Source organism: Cryptotermes secundus, unplaced genomic scaffold (assembly GCF_002891405.2).
Source record: "Cryptotermes secundus unplaced genomic scaffold, Csec_1.0 scaffold546, whole genome shotgun sequence".
Taxonomy (NCBI): domain Eukaryota; kingdom Metazoa; phylum Arthropoda; class Insecta; order Blattodea; family Kalotermitidae; genus Cryptotermes; species Cryptotermes secundus.
The window spans coordinates 647758-670833 of NW_019734970.1; the positions used below are offsets into that span (position 1 = coordinate 647758).

The 23076-nt window shown below is 44.7% G+C and overlaps 1 protein-coding gene across 1 annotated transcript in view; it reads right to left on the reverse strand.

The window, feature by feature from the left end:
- LOC111869101 (diphosphoinositol polyphosphate phosphohydrolase 1) overlaps positions 1–23076 on the reverse strand; it is a 62658-nt gene that overhangs the window by 12885 nt on the left and 26697 nt on the right. Inside the window, exon 2 of the mRNA XM_023860325.2 lies at positions 14435–14590. Coding sequence (XP_023716093.1) covers positions 14435–14590 — 156 coding nt within the window. The remainder of the gene's footprint in view (positions 1–14434; positions 14591–23076) is intronic.

Below are 23076 nucleotides of genomic sequence, written 5' to 3' on the forward strand. Positions count from 1 at the left end.
ATCACATTAATTAGTATATTCGCGCAAGGGGCTTACAGAAAAAAAAAACTACACGAGTTAAACACGGAACACAGAATAATCCTTTGCATTTGACAAATGCGTTAGCCGGTGAACAACTGCTCAACAGTTTAGTGGATTCCGAAAGCCTGTGAGCTGCAGCAACACAAACAAAGATTACGTTAAAACAAACAAGGAACAGATTAATATTAATGTTCTGGAAATTTTCCAGAAATGTTGTGCAGTGGTTAGCGTGCCAAGTATGTAGCCGCAATGGAGATAAACAAAACTGAAAGTAAACAGCGGAACACTACGGGTGTCCCGTAGAAGGACGGAAATCGACGCGATAGCACCAATTCTTTTCAGCTAATATGCAGCTAATATGAGGAATGGAAGTAACATCTTGCAGTTCTGGAGCTGCTTTGTTTTAAATAAACCGAATAACCGAAACTACGATGCACTCTTCACGCAATAAGAACATTAAATTCACACAAAAATTCACTATTAGTTGATGCTTACTGAGATTGACGAAAAATCAAGACTATTCGCCTATAATCAATTAAAAAAGTAATCAATTTTAAGCTTTCATTATTCAGTAATTCTATGTATGGCTCTACAGCCCTCTGTTGGACCTTTTCAGCTTTTTCAGTTTCTAGATCTTTTACGCAGCCAGTAGAACTCCTTAGATGTGGGATCGGCATGTCGCAAGGCCGCTACCTACAAACAAAACAAACTCCATCTCCGTGGCTTGAGTCCACAAGCGAACTATACCGACCGAGCGACCGCCGCTTGTCGGAGAATTTGGTGCCAGTTGATTTGGTTTTGTAATTTGTATAAAAACTCCGTGGCTTGAGTTCGCAAGCAAACTATACCGACCGAGCGAGCGCAGCTTGTCGGCGAAGTTAGTGTAGACTTTAGCGGATAGAGGGTGTCACGTGGTCAGCGCAACGGATCCCCACGGCCGTTAATCTCGATTTTCTAGACCGGAGCCACTATTTCCTTGAAAGAGCTCCTCAATTATCCTCACGAGGCTGAGTGGACCCTGTTCCAGACCCACTGCTTCTCAGAAAATCTGGTAGCGCCGGGAATAGAACCCGGACCTCTGGATCTGTAGCCAGGAACTCTGACCAGTAGACCACACAGGCGGTAAGACAGCTACCTACACATAGAATAAACGCACACATGCAACCATATCTCAAGTGGGATTCGAACCCATTATTCCATTGTTTGAACAGGCGAAGACAGTTCATGCCTTAGACCGGGCGGCCAATGCCATCGGAAATAGGTCTACACAGTGAAAGAAAATTAAATATAATCGCATACAATTTGTTTCATTTATACGTTAAAATTGTGTTGCAATAAAGCACCACATTGCAAGAATAAAACAAATCTGATTTAAACACAGTCATTATATATATAAAAAAAAGTAAAGGTTTCCCTGTAACAGGCCGTGGAGGCCCATGGGGAAGTGAAATGTTGAGATTCCCACATTTTCTGGACAATTGGTTCATAGATGGCGGCAAGGTTTTCAGCCCTATGCGCCGGCCGTCCTTTACCCCCAGGAATATTCCTGGTACTCATTTCTGTTAAAGGCTGAGTCGACCCCAGGGCCATAGTGCGGCTGGAAGGATTAGGTCAATTGAAAAAAATCCACCTCATCGGGATTCGATTCCGCGACCTTCCGGCTAGTAGCATAGTGCCTCAACAAACTACGCTACCGCGCTTTAATTAAATATATATTTCTATACGTGTACACCTAGATACATTAAAACCTACTTTATTTGAATCGTGTCTTCGCAGTATGGTGTTAACAGAACACTACACAAAGCAACAACGCCAATACCACGCATTTAATTAGCTTTGTCAACAAGAGATTTACATCAGCAACAAATGAAGATGGATTCTCTACTACAAAGGATGCATTCACACTGCATTTCCCAGTGCAATCCGAACTATATTACAGCTTCCACTCTTTCTGTCGTCTAACCTCGAGAGAACAGCTGTCCCACGAATATCATGTGCACAGACGCAGAACTCTATATAAGTTAACACATGTGCACTAAATTGAACACGTTTTTAAACCCGTTATACCCGTGACGCATCATTACAGGGCTACAAATATCGGGCAATGAACTCCGACCGTGAATTTACGTTGCCAAGTCGCTGAGAAAGTACAGACAGCCTTGGTTGAGATCAGGGATGTACACGCTCCACAACAGTGTTTACAAGACATGAACACACAGATAGTGAATTCTGTAACAGGCAGTGTAGCTCGCTTGCTTATCCTCACTGTCAGGACGGAACAGAGATTGACAAGCGGACAGAGACAATCATACAGGAAGCTTCATTAAGTTGTACTTATCTCTAGGGGGAGGGGGCACGCGGTAGCGTAGTTGGTTGAGGTACTATGGTAAAGCCGGAAGGTCGCGGGTTCGAGTCCCGATGAGGTGGATTTTTTTTTCAATTGACCTAATCCTTCCAGCCGCACTATGGCCCTGGGGTCCACTCAACCGCTAACAGAAATGAGTACCAGGAATCTTTCTGGAGGTAAAGGGAGGCCGGCGCGTAAGGCTGACAACCTTACCGCCATCTGTGAGCCGACTGGCTAGATAATGTGGGAGCCTCGACGTCTCACAACCCTATGGGCCTCCATGGCCTGTTACAGGGACAGCTTTACCCTACTTTTACTTGTTATTTTACATGAGTGTGAGACAGACATCGCACTGAAGAAAGACGGGAGACTGGGGGTGTTTTCAGGGCAAGGTTCCGAGAAAGTTGGGCCCATCTGAACCTAAAAGATGAGAAGCAACAGAATGGGCGAAATTACATAATGAAGACCTTCACAAACTGTACTTTCCCCTGCAACGTTTAGGGCGGTCATTATTTTCTTGCCGAAGCTTACCTCATTTCGAGATTCTGGATTCTAAGCGAGATCAATAAACATCGAAAAGTACACACAGGCACAGACATACAGGCACATACATACTTTCTCTGGTCAGAAGTGAGACTAAAGAAGAAATGTGCAAAGTAGGCCAAAATATATCTCCAAAACTGAAGTTGCTCGCAAGCCTTATATGCCCACCAGGACAAAACCAATAAACAGTTTGTGTTCGGGGATATAACGCCGTGTAGTCCGTTGAAAGTATAACGACGTTTCAGATAAACATGTGGCCTCCATCTTCAGGGAGCTCTGCTTGCCATCTGCTTCCACGCTTGTTTCTTGTTCGGCTTATTCTTCGAACCTGAAGATGGAGGCGACATGTTCCTCCAAAACGTTCGTTGACTTTCAATGAACTACACGCGTTATATCCCAGAAGAGAGAACTCTGCATAACCACCGCTGTGAGAGCCTCAAATCCTATAAAACCTATAAATTTATCAAAGAGGTAAATATAACAAGCAAAGACAACCCCGGATTATACGCCATTAAGTAAGAAAGCGGGAACAATATTGCATAAAATTTTGGATAAACCAGATAGCGACGATTTAGCTCAAATTGATGAGAATATGGTCCGCTCTGCTTGTCGCCTGGTTCTTGTTTGGTTTACTCTTTGACCCTGAAGATGGAGTCCACACGTTCCTCCGAAACGCCGGTGAACTTCTGCTCGACTATACGTGTACAGCGTCACATTCCAGAAGCTGGTACTCTTGAATATGGACCAGCTTACAATACAAGAGTTCCTTACGGATTTAAAACTCCAAAACAAGAAAAAACACTGCCCCTGATAATATTCACGTGTCCTCCTACATTTCTTAATAAGATTCGTGGATTTATTAATGTCACGTGTATGCGTGACTACAGGCGAGGTTTTGACTGGTAATTGGATTTATTGAACACTTACAGAATGTAACTACAAGTAACTACAGCGCTACCGTTAATTTCACACACTCTAGAATTCACTACAGCACGCATTAAGTCTTCTCAATCAGCTGTATCTTCACTGGTTGTCACCTGGTAACGGCTTCCAACGTAGTAGATTCCTTAAATCCTTACTTGCTGGCGACTGTCTCACAACTAATTAAACTCTAGACTTGTCCTCCTTGTAACGCCTCGGTACTGACCACATAGAAACATCTCTTCCAACAGTTCTACTGTTGCATTACGTCATTCCTGTGTTGCAACGGCCATTGTTTGCAGAGTCATTACTCAGCAGCGGCTCTAACTTCTACAATAAATACGTATCGGAAATCTGATCATATGCCAGAATAAAGGAGACTTGCTACAGTAAAGTAAAAGTATCCCTGTAACAGGCCGTGGAGGCCCACAGGGCTGTGAGAAGTCAAAGCTCCCACATTTTCTCTAGACAATCGGCTCACAGATGGCGGTGAGGCTGTCAGCCTTACGCGTCGGCCGCCCTTTAACCCCAGGAAGATTCCTGGTACTCATTTCTGTTTGAGGCTGAGTCGACCCCAGGGCCATACTGAGGCTGGAAGGATTAGGTAAATTGAAAAAAATCCACCCCGTCGGAATTCGACGTGCTACAGTCATTCAAATATTCAAGAAAACAAGCAGTCGGGATTGTAACAACTAGCAAGACAACATTCCACTCAGTAAATGCTATGAAACACATGCAAAAGTTTTATAGCATCGAATTAATAGAATATCTGAGACAGTCTTCACAGTATATCAGGGCTGATTCTGGAAACAGAGAACTTCCGACTGCAACATACGTTATACAAAGCACCTCATAAAGCAATGCGAATGAAACTGCAGACAACTAGAGGGCTTGATCACAGCGTCTGGAGGCGAGGACACGACCTGAATACAGGGGACCGCAGAGTAACTGCCCTTTAATAATACGTATATATTTAGAAGTCAGACCGACATCTATGCTTTTTCATGTTTACATAACGACGACATCACGGCAAGGCAGGCTGAAGTGAGAACCAGTAATATGGTCCCAAATAAAAATCTTGTTTGCTGACGACTAAGCCGTATGGAACACAGAATAACAACACAGCGGCAAATTATAATTTAGAAACATCCAAGGACATGAAGTGAAAACTCGGCTTTCCAAGGGCAAGAACTTGTGAGAGCAAAGCACGAAATTCTGGACAGAGTGGTTGAACAGATAAACAGTTGAAAAATGTCGTCATCTGTGATGTGGCGCCGCGTAGATCTTGTTTGAACCGACGTTTCGGAGGAACGTATCGCCTCCATCTTCGGGGTGGAAAAATCCGTGAGCAAGGAACCAGCGTGAGCAGGTGGCTACATACACCCACTATTTCTGGGCTTTACACCAAACACTGACAGTTACGGTGCAACATCAGAAGTACATTGCAGGGTTTTGTGCCGTCACACAACAAACGTGGGATTGATTAGTGTATAATAAACGACTGAATCAGACACAACAAGTCAATCAGTCTTGATCGTATTATTTAGCAACATAATAATATATTTATTGTTTCTCTCATACACACCTGATGACGGTAACAAGGTAGAGCTATCCCTGTAACAAGCAGTCGAGGGCCCCTCATTTTCTAGACACTCGGCTCACAGATGGCGGTGAGGTTGTCAGCCTTACGTGCCAGTCGCCCTTTACCCCGAGGAATATTCCTGGTACTCATTTCTGTTAGAGACTGAGTCGACCCCAGAGACATAGTGCGGCTGGGAGGATTAGGTAAATTTAAGAAATCCAGTGACCTCATCGGGAATCGAACCCTCGACCTTCTGCATTGTAGCATGGTGCCTCAACTAACTACGCTACCGCGTCCCCCCACACCTGACGATGGTCAGACCGAAACATGTACCGTGTTTGCTATAATAAACTCACTGTTATTTGCTTCTCAGTTTACTATACGTACAATTGAAAGTGAAGCTATCCCTGTGAGAGACCCGTACGGTAGTGAGACATCGAGGCTCCCACATTTTCTAGGCAATCGGCTCACAGATGACGGTAAGGTTGTCAGCCTTATGCGTCTGGAAGGATGGATTGGGAATCGAACAGGCCACCTTCCGGCTTGTAGCATAATGCCTCAAGAAACCACGCTGACCGCACGAAACCCTGGACTCAGAAGTACGGCCAACATGCTGGTATTACCGAAGTTGAGGACATAACAGAAAACAAGGGGTACGCCTTACAGCAACACGATGTTTGTACATAGTTTCGTAGGTTATTTATTGGGGGGGGGCAGATAAGTGGTCGTGATACCTTAAGCCTGTGTTTCCTTTTGAAATAATGAACGTAAGTTAAAAAATCTCTAAATTGTAAAGTGTGTGAACGTCTTTCTTTTCAGCTCCTTGGAGGTGTGTGCTACCCGAAGGATCTCGCTGGGGACTGATAATTCTGACAGAAGACTACGCCAAGTTGGCATCAGCACTGAAATCCGCTATCAGAAAAAAATTATCAGCGCAACATCTACGAGTACTGTATATTCGTCTCGCTATATCAACTGAACGCAGGATATGACGATGACTGATGACTTGGAATGGGCGTAGAAGTGATTGTGGCCTATATTAAGGTATTATATCATTATTTTCCCATGAGTTGATTGGTTCTTAAAATTATTTAACGGCACTATATCAACTGCAGATATTGAATATCACTGAACAATTCGTTTAGTGGGGGTGGAGTCCAGCTGGGTCCACTCGGCAGGCGGCCACTGATTGGCCTACTGTAGCCTGCCCCGGGTGATTATGATGATTGAGAATTTGGTGCAATGAAGATTGGCAGGGGAAACCGAAGTACTCGGAGAAAACCCGCCCCAGCGCCACTCTGTCCGCCACAAATCCCACTTGACTAGACCCGAGATCGAACCCGGACCGCTGCGGTGGGCAGCCAGCGACTAGCCGCTTGAGCTATGGCGCGGCCATCACTGAACAAACTCGGACTACTATTATTGCAAGCTAATTAAGGAAACGGAAGGAAGTGATCGTGGTCTATTTCAGAGTACTATCACGGGATTGGGGGGCACGCGGTAGCGTAGTGGTTAAGGCACTATGCTGCAAGTCGGAAGGTCGCGGGCCGAACTATGGCCCTGGGGTTCACTCATCCTCTAACAGAAATGAGTACCGGGAATTAAATAAATAATTTTCCTGGGGAGTAAAGCGCGGCCGGCGCGTAAGGCTGACAACTTCAGCGCCATCTTTGAGTCGATTGTCTAGATAATGTGGGACCCTCAACGTCTCACAACCCTATAGGCCTTCACGGCCTGTTACAGGGATAGCTTTACTTTTACTATCACGGCATTAACCTAGAGATCGACGGTAACTACGAAAAACGTCAAACTGGGTGGCCAGTAAACCAGTCCAGATACAAACCCTGTTACATTCTGGGGCCATCTTCTACAGAAAAGACAAAGGAAAACTACAAAACATCTGACGAGATTAGAAGCCAAGAGGTTCCACAAAGCTAACGTTTTATTGCCTGGTGTTTTTAGGAATACAGCTGGACCGGTACAGATGAAATGATGGACCGGCTATTATAGGTTATGTTTAGTTACTCGGGGATGACGTCAGACAGAACGAGTGCAACAGAAATAAACGAACCTGTCTGCACACACCCAGCAACGATTTGCACCATTCCGTTCTCCTGGCATCACATGCCTCCAAGCCACGTGATCTTCCTTAACACTTTCAATGTTACGCACGAGATACATCTCCCACAAACATTGATCTTTCTGCTTTGGATTTATTTGGCGTCCCAGAAGATCAGTCCAAGCAGTTGAAGCTAACCATTCACGGGCTTTTAACAATATAAATCATACAACGCACGAAACCAAAAAAGGACCCATCACAAGACACAGTATACACAAAATAGGAAGAACGACTCCCACAGTGGAAGAACGATATAGTAGGCGAGTTTGAATTAAGACGTATAAGATGATAAATCGTAACAAATTTTAATATATATAAATTTTATTATAGTAAATGAAGAATATACATTTTAAATAATTTTATAAACGACACCTGATGGCGAACAGTGCAAATAACTTAACGTAAATAACACACCTGAGGATGGCACAGTGATGCCGAAACATGTAGTGAAGTGACATGTGAGACTGAGTGCACTACAAGATGGCCAGTACATACACATCATGGTCGAATATAAATGATATGTTAAAACAACAACCAGTTCAGAGCGAAACTCACAGTTCATTTCTCTATTCCATAGTCTGACGGTTCTGTAAGGTAACAGGCCGTGGAGGCCCATAGGGCTGTGAGACGTCGAGGCTTCCAGATTTTCTCTAGACAGTCGGCTCATATACGGCGATAAGGTTGTCAGCCTCGTGCGCCAGCCGCCCTTTACCCCCAGGGAGATTCCTGGTACCCATTTCTGTTTGAGGCTTGAGTCGACTGTTGGACCACATTGCGGTTAGAAAGGATTAGGTAAACTGAAAAATCCGATAGCCTCATCGGGAATCGAAACCGCGACCTTCCGGCTTGTAGCATAGAACTTCAACTACGCTACCGCGTGCCCCCACGGTTCTATAAGGTATTACGCTTATCGTTATCCTATTGTGCTTTTGTGAAAACTTGTTACAAACATGGCGACGAGCGAATCTTTGAGGCTGTAACTGCTGACTTGCAAAGATATTTCCTATATACTGGCCGTCATACTGATATTATCTGTTCGGTAATTAGCAATTAGCAAGTTCTTTTAAGAGGTGTTGCCAGTTTGCAAACAAACCCCCAACCTAGACGGTTTTTTTTTGGTTTTTCCTTGGCACTACAACCCCATGGGGCCTATACCTAACTCCATCTGTGCAAACAGGGCATTGAAAACAACGAGAGGAAAAGTGAATCGGACAAAATCAAGTTTTAAAGGGTCGAAATGAAATTCTTAGTGAGAGTGACTGGTTACACTCTTGAGAAGCCGCCAGTTGTGCAGCTATGCAAGAACTTCCCAGCATTTTATGGAATCCTAAGGTTCATTTCCATGTTTAGAAGAGCCCTCCACTGGCCCCTATCCTGAGCCTGGGCAATCAAGTCAATACCATCGCATCCTCTCTCTCTAATATCCATTTTAATATTATCGACCCACATACGTCTTGGTCATCGTAGTGGTCTCTTTCCTTCTGGTTTTCCCACCAATATCCTATATGCATTCCTCTTCCCCCACATTTGTGCTACATGCCCTGCCCGTACTCTAATGGAATAACATCCACACCAAGTTTCGTGAATATCGGTCAACTGGTTCAGAAGTTCAGTACAGCTCCACGTACTTGTATTCTTGATCTCGGTTAGCTTCACACCCTGCCTGCTTTACTCCTGGGGAAAAATCCCCCGGTACCCATTTGGATAAGAGGCCGGGTGGGCCCCAGATCCGGTATGGACGACGTGGAGAGGAGACAAATCTTGTCCCTTTACCGAGACTCAAACTCCGACCCCTCGGCCATCTAGCCCGCAGCCAGTCGCTATACCGACTGCGCAACTGCTGTATTCTATTCCTGCTCTACAGCCCTTTCTAGGACCTTAGCCGCTTTTTCAGTTTCTTAGCCTAGACACAGCCGATAGGACTCCTTGGACGGGGAATCAGCCCGTCGCAAGGCCGCCACCTACACACAAGGCAACACAAACACAGAATAAACGCACACAGACATCCACGCCTGGAGTGGGATTTGAACCCACGATCCCAGTGTTCGAGCGGGCGAAAACAGTACATGCTTAGACCGCGGGGCCACTGTGATCGGCGTGCGCAGCTACTCCGTGGTTTTAGTCCGCAAGCGAACTATACCGACCGAGCGACCGCCGCTTGTCGGCGAAGTTAGTGCCAATTTTAGCGGATAGAGGGTGTCGCGTGGTCAGCACAACGAATCCCCACGGCCGTTAATTTCGGTTTTCTAGACCGGAGCCGCTATTTCTTTGAAACAGCTCCTCAGTTATCCTCACGAAGCTGCGTGGACCCCGTTCCAGAACCACTACTTCTCAGAAAATCTGGTAGCGCCGGGAATCGAACCAGGATCTCTGGTTCTATAGCCTGGAACTCTGACCACTAGACCACAGAGGTGGTCTGTGCGCAGCTACTAGCAAGACAAAAAGAATGTTCTATTAAAGTCAGTCGGCAGTGGAATATAAAGTACGTTCATGATGTGAACAGCGAGACTTTCTCCCTGAGTTAACCGGTTTAGCTTGACTTCGAATTAAGCATTCTGGTCCCAAGAATCCACGATTCACGCAACTAAAAGGATAAACTACACAGAATTCAAACGTTTTAAAGCAGCTGGGAAGCCTACTTCCAAACAAGTTTTCAGTCTGTTTATAAATAAATGTTTATCGACCTTGAACTGCAGGAAATGACCCTGATAAAATATAGCTATATAACTTGTACACCGCTGTTGTTGTTCTTGTCGTCTATGATGCAAACTTCAATTTGGTTTTAAGTTTCTACCGCATGTCATGCCTCCGTGCTTCCAGAAGTTGCAACTCGTCTGCTACCACCACATTGACATTCTAACGAGCACACCAACACAAATAAGCACTAATATGCATATAAAGCGACTTTGATACACAAATAGCTGGCCAACATTTAACGTAATGTACAAAGAAAAAAGGAAAAGAACAAAAACATCACGACCTTCAATTCCCAAACCGGAAGACATTATGACACAGATTGCAGCTGACGACTTCATTTGAAATACTGCACCACAGCGATGGGCCGTGGCATAGCTCAGGCGGGTAGTCATGTAGTCAGGCTCGGTCATGTGGGATTTGTGCTGGACAAAGTGGCACTGGGGCAGGTTATCTCCGAGTACTTCGGTTTCCCCTGCCAATTCTCATTCCACCGACTGCTCCACAACCATCATTTATCATCTGTGGCTGGTATAGGAGGCCAAAGAGTGACCGCAGTACCAAGTGGACTCAGTCTCACCCCATGACAAACTAAAAGCAAACAAACTCCGCGGTTTCAGTCAGCAAGCAAACTATACCGACCGAGCTACCGCCGCTTGTCGGCGAAGTTAGTGCCCACTTTTTGCCGACAGAGGGTGTCACGTGGTCAGCGCAACGAATCCCCACGGCCGTTACTTTCGTTTTTCTAGACCGGAGCCGATATTTCTTCGAAATAGCTCCTCAATTATCCTCACGATGCTGAGTGGACACAGTTCCAGACCCACTACTTCTCAGAAAATTTGGTAGCGCCGGGAATCGAACCTGGGATCTCCGGATCTGCAGCCAGCAACTCTGACCACTAGACCGCAGAGGCTGTCCATTTATGCCAGATTTTGTTATCAATTCAGTCATCATTCACACCGACTACCCTGACAGATTTTGTGTCCCTCCAGGCAAATGCCGGGTAGGAAACCGATTAGGCTATGACCGATTTCTTCCAAATTATTTTCATTTCATTTTTCACCAGTCATCTTATAATTCGAAGCTACACAGTTTCTGAGATATCAACAGAGTCGTAAAATAAGCCATAAAATACCTTTCTAAATCCTATTCAGACGTGGGCTTCTTAAGTGGAGGATCATGCCATCGCAATGCGTGTAGCTAAATATGCCAACAAAACATTCATGTACTGAGCACGACTCGGACATGTCATCAGATTGTGGGGCAATTGCGCATGCTCTGCACTGCGCAGCGGTTGCCTGCCGGAACCAGTAACGGCAAAGTTCCGCTCATGTTTCTATGGAATGGCGTCTACTCTCAATTCATTTTGCGCCTGGTAACTCCCTAATAGAGGGGGAGTGACCCCTCCTCTCGTCGAAGAGGAGGTCTCATTTCAGGACACGCAGAAGTCTTGGAAAGAACAAAAATATGGCCATACGTCATGTCGGGGCCCGAAACCAAGAACGATTATGCTGGCGAGTACCATCAGCAATTTACTGGACTGCACTAATTGGAGAGGCAGAGGGACATGATTCTTTCACTGCTCACGGACCTCACGAGCCACTGCTTCTAAGTGGCATTACTGACTGTCCAGAACATTTAGAGTACGTTGCACTTTGAGTAGGTGGACGTCATGTGTGTTCAACGAGATTTCCGATATAGCGAGTTTGTTTCCTACTGCATGCTGGGTGGACCGCCTCTGTGGTCTAGTGGTCAGAGTTCATGGCTACAGGTCCAGAGGTCTGCGTTCAATTCCCGGCACTACCAAATTTTCTGAGAAGTAGTAGGTCTGCAACGGGGTCCACTCAGCCTTGTGAGGATAACTGAGGAGTTATTGCAAGGAAATAGCGGCCCCGGTCTAGAAAACCTAAATTAAAGGCCGTGGGGATTCGTTGCGCTGACCACGTGACACCCTCTATCCGCTAAAGTTGGTATTAACTTCGCCGACAAGCGGCGGTCGCTCGGTTGATATAGTTCGCTTGCGGACTACAGGCCACGGAGTTTTTATTGCATGTTGGTAACAGACTCTTACAAATATCCATTGATATAACGAGCTACGTCACTATCACACCAAACATGGTTTAGTTATAGGTAAGAGGTAAAGGTATGCCTGTAACAGGCCGTGGAGGCCCATAGGGTTGAGACGACGAGGCTCCCACATTTTCTCTAGACAATCGGCTCACAGATGTCGGTGTGGTTGTCAGCCTTATGCGCCGGCCGCCCTTTACCCCCTTGAATATTCTGGTACTCATTTCTCATGGAGGCTGAGTCGACCCCAGGGGCATAGTGCGGCTGGAAGGACTACGTAAATTGAAAAATATCCACCTTATCGGGACTCGAAACCGCGATCTTCCGGCTTGTTGCATAGTGCCTCGGCCAACTACGCTACCGCGTGCCTCGGTTTAGTTATAGTTATAGTTTAGTATTAATGTCTACCAATAAATTGGAGTCCTGAGAAACGTCGAGCGAGCTCGGCTTGGCACACTATTCGACCCTGAGAACTAACACATCTAATATCCTGGACAAAACAGTTCAACATCAAACGAACTGTTCCACAAGCTAAATAGAACTGATAACACAAAGAATTAACCAGTATACGCCGTAGGCCAGTCACGGTAGCCGCGCGGTCTAAAGCATGAACTGTCTTTGCTCGCTCGAAAGCCGGGATTGTGGGTTCGAATTCCACACAAGGCACGGATGTTTGGCATGTGTATGTGTTTATTCTGTTTGTGTTGTCCTGCGTTTGGGTAGAGGCCTTGCGACGAGCTGATCACTCGTGCAAGGAGTCCTACCGTCAATAAAATGATAATGGAACTGAAAAATCAGAGGCCAGGGCCCAAGGGAGCTTTAGCGCAAGTTAAAAAAAACACACCGCAGGGCAACAGCAAAGGCAGACCACAAAGAAGACGGAAGAACCAATCCTAAGACGAATCTTGGAGCCAAAATATGTAGTCTAATAAGGCTAATTCTTCCAGATGATGACTCCAAGGTCCATAAACAATATTTTTATATTTTTCATGGAATTTACTTCCTCAAAATTACCTCACCTGCGGAAAGTACACTCGATACGTAGCAAGATCGCGTGATAGGCCGTAAACGAAATTCGAATCAAGATCTCCTACACAGTCGCACGATCACATGTATCCGAAAGTTCTTTGCGACGGACAATGTCTGACAAAAGAATTGACTCCACGGTGAAATGCTTTTCTTTGAAAAAAAAAATACTATAGTCCAAGTGATCACGACATCCCGCCTTTAATGGAAGCTGGAAATTCATAAGAGTGTCCATGAAAGACTGAATCCTATGCCACATGGACAAAGATTTGATTAATTCTTAAAAGCAAGAGTTACATTACGGCTGGCTGTTTACCGCCAATCAGTCTTGGCGACAAGCCCCTTGAGACTCACGACCGATTTTTTTAAACTGAATACTTGCTGTCATAATCCTTATGTCACATCCTCTCTGACGAGAGGATGGGTCTGTCGTTTACAATTACTGCTGGCTCTCGCAAGCGCAGTCATTCTCAAGTCCAAGTCCCGTGGGACTCATTATGACATACTACTGTCTCAGATTCCAGATTCTTGCAACCTGCAGGGTCAGGGCCCTGTATTTACATCCCCCAGGTACTGGGTTCCCTTTTCGTCCCCCTTAAAGAATGAAATTCTTCTAAGTAATATATAGAAATCCAGTTCGTACCTTACAGGAAACAGGATTATATCTCATTTGCATACATCAACAGGCTATGTTACCTATTTAGGCTAGTAATCGCTGTGAGGGCCACACCAAACACACACCCTGTGGGCAAAGTGTAATTTATGTATGATAAAATTGATAGTACATGGAGTAACCACTCAGACTTAAAGAGCTAATTTTAACATTACCATCCCATTCAGGTTTATCTCTTCTCCATTTCTTGCCCCTAAGATTGTGCCCCAAAAATTGTCGAGTCCGTGGCTCTTTATGGCATTTCGTACCACACAAATTCTTTACGAAGAGGGGCTACTGACCCCACATCTCATGCATAAGCTAGAGGCTACCTTATGTCGTCCGTCCGCAACTGCCTATTGAACATAATCACATCTACTTCCCACATCTCTTGCATCCGCTACCTGAAGACGCGTCGTGTCGTGGTAACGACACTGTCTCATTCAAAAATTTACAAGTTACCTCGAAAACGCCGAGGCAGCGGCCCAGCTTCCCGCACACGCCGGCCTCCTCGAGGACTTCCCGGATCGCCGTAACACTGGGTTCCTCCTCGGGTTCGATGCCGCCCCCGGGCACGATCCAGTGGTCCGGCCGTCGCGACGACGTCACCAGCAGCACCTGCACAGCATATAGAGAGGAAATGCAGCGTTGGCACGGGGAATCCCGAAGCAGCCGCAAGTCGGCAACTGAATGTAACTACTGTTATTACTTTTATTAAAGTGTACCTCCGTGTTTCTGGGTACCAATGCGAGACACAGCTGCACAAACTGTAGACCTCTGTTGCTAGGTAAAGGTAAAGTCGCCCTTGTGCTTAATTAATTAAGCACCATGCCACGAAGAAGGGTCGGGGAGTGAACATATAGCTCCGCCATTGTTGACCTCGGCACTTGATGGAGGTGATTGGTCAATTTCACGCCCCTGCTCCGTTACCCGAAGAGGAACCGCTCCTCGGAACAGGAAGCTGGGTGGGCCCCAGAGTCGATGTAGAGCAGATGGCTGGAGCCACCTGCTCACGCTGGTTCCTTGCTCGCGGATTTTTCTTTTTTCTTCTACCCTGAAGATGGAGGCGATACGTTCCTCCAAAACGACGGTTTATACTATGTCTAAACGGCGCCACATCCCAGAAGACGGCATTCTTCAAAACGAAAAAATGATATCCGACATGCGCTTAATTAAATCGTTTATCTTTCCATTCTGCATATGTTAATCCTTAATTTCGGTTTGTTTGGGTTAGATACTAAGCATGCGAGATTTGAAGTTCTCATGGTGGTGAATACGAAGATGTGATGCTGTGTAGTCTGGTAGATCTGGCAGACCGACGTTTCGGAGGAATGTACTGCCTCCCTTATCTATCCTGGAGAAACGAGTTGAGTGACAGCAGCAAGTCGGAGGGTGAAAAGTATAACCGGTGGAGTAGACGTGACGCAGCAACGGAGGAAATGTTGCAACCAGTGTTTTCTGTGCGGTCCGTGCCGATGTTATATGACGAGAAGCAACTGCAAAAAAAAAAAAAAAAAAAACTCGGGGCGTGATTTTCATGGGCTTGACGCCAAGACGAACTAATTGGCGGTAAATCGCTAGTCGTAAAGTAACGCTGACTTTTCTGTAACTTCTTGAGTGCGTAGATTAGTAAATAAGAGATAGTTTTATACCAGTCGTAGTATGGTCTAGTGGTCAGAGTTCCTGACTACAGATCCAGAGGTCCGGGTTCGATTTCCGGTGCTTCCAAATTTTCGGAGAAGTAGTGGGTCAGGAACGGGGTCCATTCAGCTTCGTGAGGATGATTGAGGAGTTATTTCAAGGAAACAGCGGCTCCGGTCTAGAAAACCGAAACTAACTGCCGTGGGGGATTCGTTGCGCTGACCAGGTGACACCCTCTATCCGATAAAGTTCGCACTAACTTCGCGCCGAAAAGTGGAGGTAGCACGGTTGGTATAGTTCGCTTACGGACTAAAACCATGGAGTTTGTTTTGTCTTCTTTTGTTTGTAGTTAGTGTGAATAGTTAGCACCACACAGAAATATAATTCGTAGCACACAAGGCATCAAGTAGGTGGAAGCCTAAAGGGCGTTGTGTTTGACAGAGATGGCTAAGGCTATACTAACGCAATGTGAGACGCTGGCGAGCCGTGACAGTCTCGTTCCGTGAGAAATATGCAAATTAATACCGGACAATCCGGATGGGAAAGGAATGGGTCTAGTGCGAGCTTCTACAGTTCAAATAGGGCAGCCTGTTCAAAATTCGACCAAAGTGAAGGGAACGGGCGCCAAGTGCAAACAACCAGCGTACAGAGCAGAAGCAGAGAGGCACACACTCTAAGTTTCCGGACGGACAGGCGCTAATTACCGGCTTATTTCATACGTATGGAGGATACAAGGAAATGAAGGAAGGCCTTCAACTGAGAGGCAAGGAATCGGGACAGGAAGATGCCTCGAAAGCAGAATGAAACAAACGCCGAAAGAGAGGCAGAAATTCTGGAAATGAGTGCTGCACAAAGAAACAGAAGAAGCGACATCCAACCCACAAAAACTCGTGGCCAGTGGCAACGAATAACTTCTTATGCCACTCAGCCATTTATATATGGAAAATTGGGAGACGGATAGGGAAGGAAAGTCCACTGAAACACTGGAACAAGTGACAGTCCGGGCAAAGGTAGGACATCTCCCGTCGTATTAACATCGGAGACCAACTTAGTCTCCAGAGAGAACAAAAAAGTACTGCGACCGGACCCCGGATAACAACTAAGAGTATAGTGGACAACCACGCCATATAAACATTCCTCACTGAGACGAATTCCACTTCTTTACATTTTCCATAAAATGCGGTTAAACCCATTAAAGCTGTTATCAGGCATTTTCTAAACAGTGTTCTACAGAGGACATAACCGTGGCCCTCCAGGAGATAGCATCAGTGTAAAACTGACGACCGGAAAACGTACCCCGCAGAAGGAGGGGTCACACACACAACTCCCTCCCCCTCTTCCTTGTTATTCTAGCAAGGATCCAAAAAGCTCCAGAAATCTTCAAATTGAGAAAACTCTGTAATATAGTTAAAAAGGTCGAAGCTTATAGATCGGAAACGGGGCTTACACAATGCTACAATTGTCAGCATTCTGGCCACATCCGGGTGGACTGCCTCCTTGCTGCCTGTGGTGTGGAGTGGACATTGCCATCGTGAGTGTCCAGAGAAACAGAACTCAGGAGTGTCCCAACCTGCTGCAATTGCGCCCTCCAAGACGGGGGGAACCGCAGCACCCAGCAAATTACAGAGGCCGCAATCATGTAAAACAGGAATTACAGAGCAGAAGGAACCTGCGGACGGCAACACAGGGCTCAGCAAGGGTACTACACCCGAGCGATCATTCGCTGCTGCTCTTCGCAGCTCACAACAAAAACAGCAACAGTCTTCAGGAAAACACACGCCTTAGCAAGCCAATCAAACCTCAGGACAGTCAGTAGAGGCTAAAAACGTAAATAGTAATTCAATGGACGAAATGTTTGTTGCTTTCACTAAGGTGCAGCAGATTATGATAGAGCTCTATGGTACTGAGACAGAAAAAGAAAGGTTGCTGTCATAACTCAAGCTGTGTTTAGACTGCTGAAGAATAAAGCCAGAAACAGTTCATAGACCTCTGAAAATTATAGCATTCAGTGCTAACGGCATTGGGAGGCAGGCCTACGAGGTCACAAAACAGTTGCAACACTTAAAAATAGACGTGGCCCTGTTCTCAGAAACACACCTGAAATCTCATGAGTTCCTACATTCCAAACTGTGATATTTATCGGACTGACTGTGAAGACAGACACAAAGGCGAAACTGCCATTGCAGTTAAGAAAGGCATCCCTCACACATGCGTAGACTTACCCTTTCTCTTATCAGTAGAAGCAACAGGGGTCTATATACCAATTGGAAACACTGAAATATTCCTTGCAGCTCTTTATAAATCTCCGCAAAGACTGTAGAGTGACACAGACACCACAGAGCTATTACGTTTTACAAATAAGTCTATCCTGGCAGGTGACCTGAATGCAAAGCACCCTGTTTGGAATAGTAAAGTTTCAAACCTCTCAGGCTTGAAGCTCTTGGAATTACCTGTTAGTTCTAAATTATAAATTTTAGTACTTCTTTTGGCTTATTTTGGACTTCACCCATCGTCTGGCATGTAAAAGACAAAAGACCACGACGTTTCGGAGTAGGTTTATCCTTCCCTATCCACCTGAAGACGGAGATAGATCCAGTCTCCGAAACGTCGTGGTCTTTTGTCTTTTACATGCCAGACGATGGGTGAAGTCCAAAATAAGCCAAAAGAAGTACTAAAATTTATAATTTAGAACTAACAGGTAATTCCAAGAGCTTCAAGCCTGAGAGGTTTGAAACTTTACTATTCCAAACAGGGTGCTTTGCATTCAGGTCACCTGCCAGGATAGACTTATTTGTAAAACGTAATAGCTCTGTGGTGTCTGTGTCACTCTACAGTCTTTGCGGAGATTTATAAAGAGCTGCAAGGAATATTTCAGTGTTTCCAATTGGTATATAGACCCCTGTTGCTTCTACTGATAAGAGAAAGGGTAAGTCTACGCATGTGTGAGGGATGCCTTTCTTAACTGCAATGGCAGTTTCGCCTTTGTGTCTGTCTTCACAGTCAGTCCGATAAATATCACAGTTTGGAATGTAGGAACTCATGAGATTTCAGGTGTGTTTCTGAGAACAGGGCCACGTCTATTTTTAAGTGTTGCAACTGTTTTGTGACCTCGTAGGCCTGCCTCCCAATGCCGTTAGCACTGAATGCTATAATTTTCAGAGGTCTANAAGGATTCTGACGATGGTGTATACTGTACTTCTTTTGGCTTATTTTGGACTTCACCCATCGTCTGGCATGTAAAAGACAAAAGACCACGACGTTTCGGAGTAGGTTTATCCTTCCCTATCCACCTGAAGACGGAGATAGATCCAGTCTCCGAAACGTCGTGGTCTTTTGTCTTTTACATGCCAGACGATGGGTGAAGTCCAAAATAAGCCAAAAGAAGTACAGTATACACCATCGTCAGAATCCTTTCAAGTCTATAAATTTTAGCTCCACAATGTTCTACGCATTACACATCTGATAGAAGAGGCGATGTTCTCGACATGGTACTACATCAGAACGTACGATTGTCAGAGGTCGTCGTCACTGACATCCTGGACTCAGCTCACCTACAGATAATGTTTAGCATTCTGGACCCTGTCACAACGAGGGAAATGAAGTGAAAACTCGGGCGATCTATTTCTCCAGAGGACTAAGAGTCCCTGATGACGCTACAACTAAACGGACGAGACATTCCCTCTATAAATAATATAACGTGCCTTGGTGTCACTTTCGACAGGATGATGATATGGAGACACCATATCGAAAGGACAGTCGCGCACGTACGTAAGGACCTATTCTCTATTCAAAAGTGTTGGACGTAGCTTCCAAATTCCTTACGTGTATGACCATGTAGGACACAGGCGCAAGTAATCCTAAACCATGTAAATCCAAATGTATGTGGATAAGGAGTAGCCAGGCATAGGAAGTACATGGGCTTAAACTTTGCGGCGGTCAGGCCTGTGACCATTCACGTGACTAACTGCAGTTTGAGAGAAGTTGCATAAGTCGAGGCATAACCTCCTGCACAAGCCTGCATTGACAGGAAACCTCTCTATATTCTGTATGAATGTTACTTAGTGCAGTGCAGTGACAAGGGGTGCACAGAGTCCATAGTGACCTGGATGCCGTGACAGCATGGATATACTCGTGCTGAAACTAGGTTACAACAAACGTAGAGCCTACATAGAAACACCGACCCCTCTCTCGTCGAAGAGGGGGCCCCATTTCGAAATACGTACATGTCTAGGTAAGAATAAAAATCTTGGTCGTGGATGTCGAGAAGCACGAAGCCAGGAATGACTGTGCTGGCGAAGGCCAGCAGCAATTTAACCGACGGACCGAGTGGTTGGTCGATTAATTTGAAAGGTGCTGTTGTGAGAACTGAGAAGCTAGTAGCTGAGGCCGGGAACAGTCCAGGGACACAGAGGAAGAGGAACGTTCACGGTTGGAAGTAGCTACCAAGCAACGGCTAGTGAAGACTGAGAAGACCTTTATGTGTTGTGATCTTTAGAGTGTGTAACACAGACTGCTGTAGTTATTTGTAGTAACGAGTGTAAGTGTTCAATAAATCCAGTTACCAATGCAAATCTTGTCTACAGCCACAATCACGCGACAATACAAATACTTAATTATTATGGACTAATAAGTGCGCCTGGTAAATTCTTCCCACGTATCGCATCTTGTCTAGAAACAATGGCATTTCTGGCCTGTATTTATGTGGTGTCTCAGAGCAGTGAAAGAAATATACCGCTCCATAAAAGCCAGCGTTTCAAGAATATAAATTACACGTTTTCAATGAAATATACTGATACACTTCTACTTTAGTTTCTTTACACAAAAATCAGTATGGGAATAGGTAACTGATTTTTTCGTGTCTTAACGATGTTTTCCGCAACGAGACTACCGTATATAGCGTCGGCCTATGGGATGAGTGATTAATTCGAAAGGATTTAGAAGGAATCGGTTGCGATGTAATCGAGGTACTAAGGGACTAAGGAAACCCATGAAAACCCTGTCGCGATAGTCGGTGTCCCGGCAGAGGTTCGAACCCCGTTAACTACCGAGTACAAGCCCGAAGTATCACCTCTAGACCAACCTAAGTGCTATAACGGCTTCAAAAGCAACCGTTTCACTCATAGTGGGTAATGCACTGTGTTGTATCGGCGAAAAAACAAGTGTACACCCACGAACACAGTAAACTCTCTTTAAATCCTGGTTCGTTTGACATGAAACGTGAATATTCATAACAAATAAAAATGTATCCTGATTTACACATGACCATAAAGTACATCTGTGCAGCGTACGGAAACAAACAGCCACTTCATAGCGATCATAAAATACTGTTGAAAGCGATGTTACAGCCAGCCATTTCGAAACATAACACAGACGCCTGCTGTGAGAGAAATAAATTTAAATATCGGTAACACGAGTCAGACTAACAATTTTTCCTTCACGAATCTCATATCATGACATAAAAAGCAATAAACATATACCGTATTTACGCATGTATAGGCCGCACATTTTTTGCCAAAAATTAAAGAGGAAAACTGGGGTGCGGCTTATATTCGAAATCACACTTCATTTAAAAAAATATATATATTCATAATTAGTAATACAGGGTGTTCTACTCCTGAAATAATATTCCAAGAAAATTATTTTTTCTATAATTTCTGTCTGAAAATTGTGCTGCGGCCTATACATGCATAAATACGGTATTTTTTGTACTATTACCGTCAATGAATTAATTCGGGGCTCACTCTCGGGTAATACAACCCAGCACGTTAAACACCGATAACACTGAAGTCCACGACTGGACCAGATCATGAGTTTGATTTGTCTCATTCTGGTCCGTCACACTATCAATTACAAAGTGGATAATTTTCAGTCCCCCCTCGTTGGTGTCTCCACCTTATCGTGGATGATGCTCGAGATGGTTCAAGTTCGTATAGCAACAGGCGTGACCAGAGTGGTTTGAACGGCTGCTGTACTGCGATGTGGAAAGCAAATGGAAAAACTACCACATTATCACTTTTCCTGGATAGTCTCTTTCCAAAAACAGAAGATCGCATTAAGTGGAGGAACTGTTTTGGAAGAGACTGTGGACCTGTCGTCTGACAGATTACTGATGAATGAATGAATTTTCAGTCCATTGTGACATACAAATTTACAACATTTCACTCTTTATTCACCTTACATGTTTCGATCCAAAAGAATCATCCTCAGAGGCGCACCGCTACGATCAGTAAACACTGTCACATAAGATGTTTTAACAATATGCACTTAAGCTATGAATAATGCTCACTATATAAATTTTTGTTATTATCAGAGTTAGTTTTAATGTTTGCCTTAAGCATTCACGATGCTCATGATTTACACAGCACTCTTCAAAACAGCACAAGCTACACGACTAACAATAAGAACATAAAACCAAGAGAAATGAACGACATCTTCCACCATCAGGAGAAAAACAACATGACCCAATGTTGGCTCAGGATATTTTAACATAGTAACTAATTTTTTACATACAAAAGAAATTTTAATACAATTTTAAATACATAGGGAAGCTACTATATGGAAAAGTGAACATCACATCGCGTGCAGAGGGAAATCCAATCAGAACACCCAGCAAATACGCTTAAAAGAAACAGCACCATACGTAAATCTACACTTCAAGAAGCGTCGTCGTGAATGCTTAAGGCAAACATTAAAACTAACTGTGATATAGTGAGCATTATTCATAGCTTAAGTGCATATTGTTAAAACATCTTATGTGACAGTGTTTCCTGATCGTAGCGGTGCGCCTCTGAGGATGATTCTTTTGAATCGAAACATGTAAGGTGAAAGAGACTGAAGTGTTGTAAACTTATATGTCACACTGACTGAAAATTATCCACTTTGTAGATCATGAGTCATTTTCATTCACGTTACGTCCTCCCACATTGTAAGATGTTACTCACATTACTGTGAAGACTTCTTGGCATTCCTTGTTCAAACACGATAGAACCTCGGAACTCAAGGGGGGGGGGGAACTCCGTGATTTTTCTTAGCTCAAAGTCAAAGTCTAGTGTTACATAGCGGCGACACGGACAAAGCAGAAAACACAGTTCTACTATTGCGTAGCGCAGACCACACAGAAAACACTAATCGCTTGATAGCTAAGTACTGCTGGAGTGCGACGTCACTGCGCCTAGGAGGTTGTGTTTAATGAGCCGTTGCCTGGCAGTGCGTTGACATGTCACAATATTGTCATAAAATGGCGAAAGCAGTTTCAGGATTACTGGGTTCTTGCACTTTGTCCATCGTCAGGTACTCTAAACAACAATGAAGAACACAACGTTTCGGATGCTGTATCTTGTTTCCTTCTTCAGGCGAGGGGGTGGGAGACATCTATTCTGTTAGATCCGTTCGAAAGAGCTAACCTCAATCACTGGGCCGAAAGAATTTCCGATTTAGTAAGATCTGACAAAGGTTTCGAGCTC